The 10,006-nt window shown below is 39.7% G+C and overlaps 2 protein-coding genes across 3 annotated transcripts in view; one reads left to right on the top strand and one right to left on the bottom strand.

Moving 5' to 3' along the window:
- LOC119911619 (coxsackievirus and adenovirus receptor homolog) overlaps positions 1–10,006 on the top strand; it is a 185,895-nt gene that overhangs the window by 119,637 nt on the left and 56,252 nt on the right. The window lies entirely within an intron of this gene.
- Positions 4,766–7,589, bottom strand: LOC119911642 (programmed cell death 1 ligand 1-like). Its single transcript, XM_038730592.1, has 3 exons — positions 7,526–7,589; positions 5,711–6,052; positions 4,766–5,545 (listed from the first exon to the last, which is right to left on the bottom strand). The coding sequence occupies exons 1-3, from the start codon at positions 7,572–7,574 to the stop codon at positions 5,370–5,372; spliced, it is 567 nt and encodes a 188-aa protein (XP_038586520.1). The 5' UTR covers positions 7,575–7,589; the 3' UTR covers positions 4,766–5,369.

The raw sequence follows: 10,006 nt of genomic DNA, 5'->3' as shown, positions 1-10,006 counted from the left end.
GTTTTTATTTACATTCAGTGCTGTGAATGAACACAGAAATCCGCTGTAGTGAATTAAAGCTCAAATAAATGTATTTAATGGCAAATTAAATAAAGTAGATACCCACTGACTTAACATAAGAAACGTGTGGTAACATGAAATATGTGGAGTTGTGGAACATTGAATGTTTTTGCCGACACTGCAGCTCTGTGCAGGAAGTCCATGAAGATGCTGATGTGCTGCCACCTGCTGACTCCACAGGTTTAGGGCTGTTAACTAGTGATGGCAGTGCGACACTGAAGCTTCGACACACACTTCAAACCCCTGGACTACAATCCTATTGAACCACTGCTTCAAAGCTGCCTTTGAATTCACGTGACATGTAACGCAACTGCTTCACTTACTGAATGAATCACCGACTGGTTCGCGGTCCAGTCACGTGATTCACTGCAGTGATGGCGAGATGAAGCTTCATGAAGCATTGAAGCTTTCCATCCAGTTGGTTCACTCATGGGCCGAAGATTCACGGTGCTTCATTTGCTCTGCTGCGCCATCAAGTGGACAATAAATGTAAAAACAGGCAGAGTGATTAAAAGGCAACATGGCTTTGGTGTGTGAAGCTTTGAACTGAATAAATTAATGAATGATGTTTGTGATGCCAATACAGGACTTATTAGCTTTTTAACAAGGTGTCTGTCTTTATGATACAATGACAGAGTCAGAAGGAAAGTGGAAGCAAGGGAGAGTGTTGTGATAACTTGGTTTGTGACTTTAGATAATAGAGACAACATTTTATTCATCTTTATTTAAAAATAACACTTCCACAGTTTCTTTTCTGGAGATGATTTTACCTGCTTTAGAAAATTATTATTAGTAAAAAAAAAAAACATGTCAACACTTTCTTTTTCTCTGTTTGATCAAAGCAATTCTGACATAAGTTGATAAACGTTTTTAGTCATTTAAAATGAGCTGTAGATAAAATCTAATTGTGTTCAAGTTCAAAAGTCCACAAAATGTTGAGGAGGGTGCGATGCACTTTGCTGCTCCTTTCGAATCGCACGCCAAACCCGCAAACCATCTCCTGAATCGGTCCCGTACGACCACCACATACGTCACCAACACAAGCCTCGATACTTCACAAAAATCATCCTGTATTACCCGACACACGCTTCGAAGCCTCGATACGGACGGACACGTCACTAATTCACTGGCACTGTCACCCCTGTCATAGTTACACAAGCACATCCAACCTGTGCCATATTTCCCAACACTCTCTCCTCAATAACACAATAAATGCATTCATCAATCTTTAGTCGAACATGATGTTCAGTCTTAATGTGTGTGCATCAAAGAATTTTCAAAGAAAATATACTTTAAATCCAAGGGGGATTCAAGCAAAGATGCTTTATAACTAATGGTCTTTTCTACAAAAGTAAAGTAGTTTCTCCAGCACTGCTCATCGAGGGGCGTGCGAGTATGTAATTACAGGCCTCCTGTCCACCAGCTAGCCTGCCAGGAGAGGTCACTGTAACTGAAGCTTCGAGTAATGAACCCATTTTCTAAACGTCTGGCTTCACAAAAGCTTCATTTGTCCATCACTACTGTTAACCACCAGCTAAACTGTTGCCCGACAGGCCATGACAGCACTCGCATCAGCACACCACAACGCCGGACCACTGTCGCCAACAGTCGAGACGCCCAACCCAGGTAAGAGAGAGACCGACACAGGTGCATCATCACCTGTACTTACAGGCCACGGCAGCGGCATCCGGGTACCAGTGCAGTGCCATATAGTGGCGGGAGGGAGAAAAACCCTCAATCTATGGCAGGTGGATAGTGCCAGAGCGAGGATTACCAGGAGAAGGAGAAAGAGCAATCTACCCTGCCCTGTGGATTTTTGAATGGGAGTGATTGGAGCTGCAGATGGGAGACCGGCGGCGACTTGGTGGCGTATATTAGAATTCCTGTATAAATATACGCCTACTAAATAAATCTGAAGTAGGTACGTCGCCTTACAACCGTGTGACACACACGTCGTCACTAAACACCATTGTCTGTGTAACTCCTATTTTAACTTTATTGAGTAAATTCAAGTCATGCTTTGTACAGCCTGTGTTAAATGCTTTTATTCTTGTGGCGACTGGGAACTCTGGAGTAGCCTACAGTTCATAGCCTGTGTTGTGCTTATTGTTTGGATTCACTGTCCTATAAAATTCCACTGAAGAAGATAACGTTAATGCTTTCACTTCTCCACAATGTGAAAATGGTTGTATTAGGCCTACAGTTACTTAAAAAGAAAATAAAATTAATCATTGAAGTATCAGAGTTGTTTCATGCTTATTCAGGCATTTGGTTATTTTATTGGCAACAATGTATTTTAAATGTGTATTTCTGCATAATGATTTGGATTATTTTGATCATGCTAATGCGTTACTAATCAATATAATTCTAAAGGAGATATATTATTATGTCTGCACTTTCTTTTTTAGCAATTACATTGTTGTTGAAATTTAAAATCTTAAGATCCTCAGTGAAGTTCTTCATTTTCCATCGGGATGCTACACTGAGAGAAACCAGCATACTATTATACAATGATACAAATGTAATTTCTCACTCTGCATAGCTTATTGTTAATGCTCATATAAATATAAAGCTCCCATGATTCAATACCAAGAAGACCATTTAATGTTCAACTGTAGACAAACATACAGGCAGTGTTGGGGAGGAACTACTTACATGCAATTTAGTCAAATAATTTAATTACAAAATAAATGTAAGTGTTATCTGTTACAGTTAGGCCGACTGGTAAATATGTAATTAAATCACAATTTCTTATGAAAATGTTTAAGATGCCATCTGAATATTTTCTTTAAAAAGCTTGGCTATATGTTGAATAATATTCATTTTGTTGCTTTTGCGTGTATTTCATGTGCACATTGTCTTCCTTTGCCATTTCCAGCCACAGTTGTTTAGTAAAGTTTGTTGCTGTTCTGATGCTTTTGATTGGTTCTCATGTTTGAATTTGCAGCGCCACCGTGACTCAGTTAAACTGCCTCCCAAGCTGTGTTTTTAAAATGGTTAACTGTTGAAAAATAAAACATTTATGGCAGCATCAAATATGAGGAAAACATTGATGTAAATAAAACATGTAGCTTGGTGTTGGTATATTTTTTATATTATAAATGAAAGTTGGGTACACAAAGTAAATGATAAAAGCACAATTTTAATAGACTATACTAGAATAAACAGAATAGACCCAAAAGTAAACATCATGCCAGTTAAAAAATTAAAGATGGGAGGCTAGAGCTTCAAGTTGTCTCTGATATCTATAATACAACAATATAGTATCATTTCATGGCCTATAGGCTACTCAATTAAATTACAAATATTACCAGTTATATTTTTGAAGTTAGAGCTATAGTCTATTAACGAATAAATGTAAAAAACACACTCAATGTATTATTTAATTAAGTAAACCCCACAATTGAGTTTTTCAAGTTTCTGTTGTAAACTTCTCAGCTGACATAATTTACAAAATTAAGTTGATTAATATCTTGGATAAATTTTATATCCATTAGATTACCATCCTTTTAAATTTCTGTGTAAAATTTAATTTTACAGCAACACTTTTAATGCCAATAAAAAAAGAAGTTTGAGAAAAAACAACAAGCCTGACGGCGACGGGCTTATCAACGTTTGGCTTGTTCACTGGCGACGGAGTAGCCGATCCACACGCGTAGCTGTCACATGACGGTCTCCTTTGGCAGGTTATCCGTGGCACAATCCACCCGCCATACTCAACCTGCCACATCAACTTGACCGCTGAACCCTACAGGTCCAAAAATGATACTTAACGGGTACCCAGGGTGGTAAAAAGTGGTGCCAAGTGGTCCAAGCGTCTATATGTGATGAGTTGGGAGAGAGTCTGTGTTGCGAGATCAGCTCAGAGCCCAGATCTGATCCTCCATCTGAATCTCTCTCTGTCGCTCCTCTCACTTCTCTGCAGTCTTGAGGGGAAACTATCTGATAAATGAGGAGCAACAGACCTGATCACAGAACTAAATGTGTCCTGAAAACAACACGGACCAAAACCATAAAGAACACAGCTCAAGTTTCCATTTAAAACTATTTATTTTGTTCCAGACTGAAGAGGTAAAAATATCAGAACCGGACAGGAGAGTTTTTCTGAAGAGACTTTTGTTTCATTTTTCTTTCAGTTACTCATTAAAGTCCTGTTATTAATACATTAAAAAATTACTTCTACATACTGCTGACCAATGAGCACACACACACAATTACTGTTTTATTTATTTTATTTTAATATTTTAAATTTAATTTAATTTATTAATTTGAAAAGAATTGTTCTTTTGTATTATCTTTTAAACTTTGGCAATATTGTTGTTTGACATTCATGCCAATAAAGCAAATTTGAATCAATTTGAATATCAGTCAGCTGTTACTGAACTTGTTTTTATTCAGAAATGTGTTTAAATTCCATACCTCGTTTTATCTAACACTTTTTTATAATTCACATTATTTCTGTACATATAATGTAATTCCATTTTGTAGATAAAATTATACTCAGAGGTTATTTCTTAATCAGTGAACTCTGTACAGACAGACTTACTGAGTTGTATCAGGTGCTTTGACCACAGGTGTAGTCTTTTTCATTTGTTTTGCACATATATAGAGATACTTTTAACTGTGTTTTATAAATAAATAAATATTTTTATCTACATGTAATCAGTTTAGTATCACTATTATTTAGTAGGCACTTTTGTGCAGAGTGCAAGTTATTCATTCAGAAATGTTTATCTAGTCCCTACCTCATTTTATTTAACACATCACGTGTGCTTTTTGCATTATTCATGTTATTTTATGACTTCATGTCCGTCTGTACAGATCATGTGACTCTACTTTGTAGATAGAAAGGCTACATTATTTTAATATCATTAGCTTAAAACATCTAAATATATTCAGACACCACAGGTTTTGTATAAGGCACCATCAAATTACAAAAGAGATTCAATGTATGATTAGCTGTGATCTGAGACACACAGACCTCTTTCCACCTGGTTTCAACAGGTTTGGTTTGCGCTCTGTCTGCTGACATTTCAGACATCAGAAGCTGTGTTTCTGTTTAAAGCTGGTTAATCTGTTCATGAAGCTCCCTGTGATACATCAGTGCTGAGGCTGCAAACAACCAGCTACATTTACTCTCCTTACTGTAACAAAGTACTTTTATAGTCTGCTCTCTGATTGTTTTTAAAATACCTGATATTTGCGGGAGCGCCATCTGATGTGTCCACATGTCAGCTATCTTTCTCTGCTAGCTTAGGTCACTTCAATAGCAGCCATTCTTTCTCTGTTCCCCTCAGATCTATGACAAGTCAGAGGGCCTGGTCATTCACTGTTTCATCAGGTTTGGTTTTCTTGTCCGTATGTTTTTTATATTTCCAGCCAACAACCAATCCAACAACAGCAGCTGAACAAACCAGAACAAAAGCTGCTCCCAGTCCGTAGTAATGTCTGTAGTTTCCCTCCTCGACGTCTCCGCTGTTGGACCCTGAAGATCAAAGTGCATATTAGTCAGGAAATGAGTGAACAGTGGAACAGCCTCCATTTACTCTTCTATATCTTCTATATTCCTCATGTTTGACTCTCAGAATCAACATGGAATAAACTGCAGCTACAACATGGCACACAGACACACTGACCTCCACAAACTCACCTGAAACCTCCAGCTGGATGATTCTGATTGGCTCAGTCTCAATGTTGGCTCTCTTACGTCTTGAACCTCCTGCTGCAACTCGACACTCGTATGTTCCAGCGTCGTTGCTGCTCACGTTCTTCAGAATTAAAGACACGTTTCCGTCCTTCAGCTCTCTGTCCACCAGCTGCACCCGGTCCTTAAAGGATGGATGCTGCTGGATTGGATCTGAGCGTCCATCTCTGTAAAAGAGGATGTACTCTGACTCCAGGTCAGGTCTGCTCCACTCTACAGCTCTGATGGAGGCTTCACCAGCCTGACATGGCAGAATGACGTCATCTCCAGGTTTCACTCGTACCACATCTAAAAACATCCAGAGAGAAAAAGTAATTACATTTCAAAAGGACTCCACAGGACGATACAGTGAGAACATCTTTGTTTAAACAGAAGGCCTCTTCACACCTGAGATCATGGGAACATTCAATAATTACTCATCAAATGTCATTCAGAATAAACGCCAGTATACGACAGCAGACACACCTTCATGCAGTGGAGACGTTACAGGATTTTGTAAGACTTGTTGTTGTGAAACATGAAGCTGCTTCAACATTGTGATTAAATGGCATTATAAAATTGGTAGATCAAACAAAGCGATCTGATTGGTTCAAAGTAGTGTTTTAATGAGCGTGTACAACAACCATGATGTTGAACTCCTTTGCACAGATCTGTATCACTCCGCAACAAAGTAAAGTTAGATTACTGGCTAACTCCAAACTCCAAACGTAAACTTTGACCTGTGCCTTTCATACAGCGCGGCGAGCCGCATTTCGGCACAATACACAAAACAGGCGTGTGCTTCAAGTGAGGTTACAGCCTGTTGACTAAAAGAAGGTAAAAATGTTATCTATTAAGTCATTTCATCTTATAATTAGGTTCAGGTTAGGCGTGACGTTGTGATGGTTACGGTTAGGGTAAAGGCTGGAGAATGCATTATGTCAATGAGATGTCCCCACAGGGATAGAGGAACAAACAAATGCTTGTGTGTGTTATTTACATTTATTCATTTAGCTATATATGTCAGAGGTCGCACACCCTCCGGGGCAACGAGGAATTAAGTGTCTTGCTCAGGGACACATGGGTGGATGTGTTACAGCGGGGAATTGAACCCCGGTCTCTCACACCAAAGTTATGCATCTTATCCACTGCAGCATCACCACCCCTGTGTCCAGCACTACCCCAGTATGTGAGGGGTAGTCACGTGACTTTAGTCAGCCGTAGAAGAGCTCTGGTTGCAGTATAACAGTTACTGAGAGGCTGTGTGTTGTGTTTGCTGCCACAGAACATGAATAAAGTCCCTGTTTATGTAACGCAACTGTGAAAAACTAACTTAGCTAGTTAGCAGCTACAAGTCAGACTAAACTCATTAAAATAGCCAAAAACTTGCCAATAGCCAATAAAGGAAAAAAAATTGCCAAAAAGTGAAACCACATCCTGACTCAGACTTAGAAGGTTGGGGGTTGAAATTAAAATGAACTCAGAGTTGCTTCATACCAAACCACATCCTGACTAAGGTCACAGTGACACGAGCAGCAAGATAAAAAGTTTCTATGGGGAACATTCCCAGATAGCGCGTTAGGTTTGGTCTGATTTAGGCAGAAAACACTGAAATCTCAACCACACATCTCACTTTAACTGATATAATCTATTTAACAAGTCGCCCAGCCCTGTTACAAACACATGGAGACTTTCTAGGACAAGAGGACATTATTTTATAACACTGATTAAAAGTCTTTCCTGCCTCCATGAATCTATTGACAATAAAAATCTCATCTTTACCAGAAGCTGCTGGAGACAGAAGGACCAACAGGAACAAGAACTTATCCATGCGAGAGGAGGTGATGTCTGCTGCTGCTGCTGTAACTGTTCTCTGTCTGTGATTGACCCACTGACTGTATTTACTATGGTTTCACCCTGAGAGAGTGTGTTTCTGTCACTGTGTCTGTCAGTTTGAAGCACTTCCTTGTACACAAAGCTGTGCTCCACCCACCACGGTGGATCCTAGAGCAACTTTCACAGGAAGACAAGAAGTCAAGACAAACTTCAGGGCTTCTGTTTTCTGCAGTGCGGATTAAAGGGTAAAAATAAGATAAGAAATGGATTTAAAAATGTAATAATAATGTAAATAAATGCCTTTGATGTAATTGTTTTCACAACATATCAAAGCATTTTTATGTGATTTAGTCCCATCACATGGATCTCATCAAATGTCATTCAGAATAAACGCCAGTATACGACAGCAGACACACCTTCATGCAGTCCACATAATAACGTCTCCAGTGTGATGAACAAAGATCCCAGAGCTGATTTCTGCTGCTTCAAATTTAAAGGTTCAGTCCAAATGGTCACAGTGAAAAGTCATCAAAACTGAAGCCTACTTTTACGCTTTACTCCAGTATTTTCTTTAAGCCAGTAATCTACTGTTAATTCCTTCACAACTTAACTAGTCTGTATTGCTTCATTAACCAAAACCCTAACCCACCTGCGGCTGAAAAGGGAAACACGAGTGGAAACTGCAAGTGCTGTTTAAACCACAGAGGATGGTGAGAGTCAACAGGGCTGACTAACACATGAAGAGAACAGAAAGAGGCAAAGACCGCAGATTCAAGGAGGCCAGTGAGTAAACACTAAATTACAAAGGTGGAGAATGAGAAGTACAATTAAAATGGTTAAATAAGAAATAGTCTAGAAACAAATATACTGTCATTCTGTGGGAAACACTTAATAGTCTATATAAATATATAAAGCATTTAGCCCAGTTGGCGACGGCCGGCCTGGTCCTGAGATGGGCTGACCAGCTCAACATTCAGTCAAAATAAACACCTCATTATCAGAGAGAGTTCAACATAATCTGATTGTCAGTAAGGATGCTACTGTAGGCCTAGCAGAGACAGGGAGGAGGGCGGTAGAGGTAGGAAGAACACAGTGACAGCAGACAGAGAGCACACAGACACTTCAACATACTCAGATGGACAGCCATTGTTTTAACTGCATGTGTAAATTTGTTATAAAATACTAAGCATTGTGCTCCAGTTACATGTGTCCACAAATGTTGCCTCAGACGTGTCCCCGTCCTCCCCTGGCCCACAGATACCCAACTTAATAAGTGTCCCCTCCACTGATGAAAACACAACCTATGCTCTTATGTCAACAACACAATTACTCCATAAGTTGAAACACATGAAAACAGTTTCTGCAGGAAGTGATAGGAGGAGAGAGGAGAGAGACGAGAAAGCACAAGACTACCAGAAAGGGGAGAAGTTGTGTTAGTAACATGCAATAATGGGATGAGGTTGCATACAGAGGGAGAGAAAGTAGAGGAGAGAGGAGCTCAGTGCATCATGGGAAATCCCCCGCAGTCTAGGCCTATAGCAGCATAACTAAGGGATGGTTCAGGACTACCTGAGCCAGCCCGAACTATAAGCTTTATCAAAGAGGAAGTCTAAGCCTACTCTTAAATGTGGAGATGGTGTCTGCCTCCTGAACCCAAACTGGAACCTGGTTCCACAGGAGAGGAGCTTGATAGCTGAACGCTCTGGCTCCTAGTCTACTTTTGGAGACTCTAGGAACCACAAGTAACCCTGCATTCTGGGAGCGCAGTGCTCTGGTGGGGTAGTAAGGTACTATGAGCTCTTTAAGATAAGATGGTGCCTGACCATTAAGAGCTTTGTAGGTAATATATGAATCAGTGTGGGCGCAGCTGCAGGCTTTAACTCTCTGTCAGTATCAACAAGGTCCTGCATAAACTTCAACAAGGCGTCACGATCACAGTAGCTACATTACAAGATTCATCTCATATGAGAAATGCATGCATATATTTAGCGTGTGTGTGTCAGTGCTCACTACACATCCAGGATTATTATTAGGGTTTAAGTATTCTGCAGTTTGGCTCAAAGACGAGATGAGTTCATTGTAGTAGGTTAATTAATAAAATATTGAAATAGCTCAAAGATGGTGGAAGACATGAGGCAGCTGCTCCTCTGCTGTTATAAAAAAAAAAACCTTCAGGCTTTATAAATCTTTATCTCTCAGTTTTATCAGCTTAAATTAACTTCAAATTGCAGCAAACCTCTGCTTACAGCCCCTGACTCCCAACTCTGTCTGTTTGGTTTCCTGCTTCTCCTTCCAGAGCGATCACTAATGAAACCTGCTTGTTCAGAGTAACTTTGCTCACAGCCAAGTGAAGTACTGAAGCAGGAAACTGAACAAAGATTGCTGGTGAGGGATTCAGCCCCTAAATTTCATCTAAGCACCCCTAAA

Source organism: Micropterus salmoides, unplaced genomic scaffold (genome assembly GCF_014851395.1).
Source record: "Micropterus salmoides isolate LMB-PRFRI ecotype aquatic unplaced genomic scaffold, ASM1485139v1 Ms_hic_scaffold_2, whole genome shotgun sequence".
Classification (NCBI taxonomy): domain Eukaryota; kingdom Metazoa; phylum Chordata; class Actinopteri; order Centrarchiformes; family Centrarchidae; genus Micropterus; species Micropterus salmoides.
This window is presented reverse-complemented; position numbering and strand designations above follow the sequence as displayed.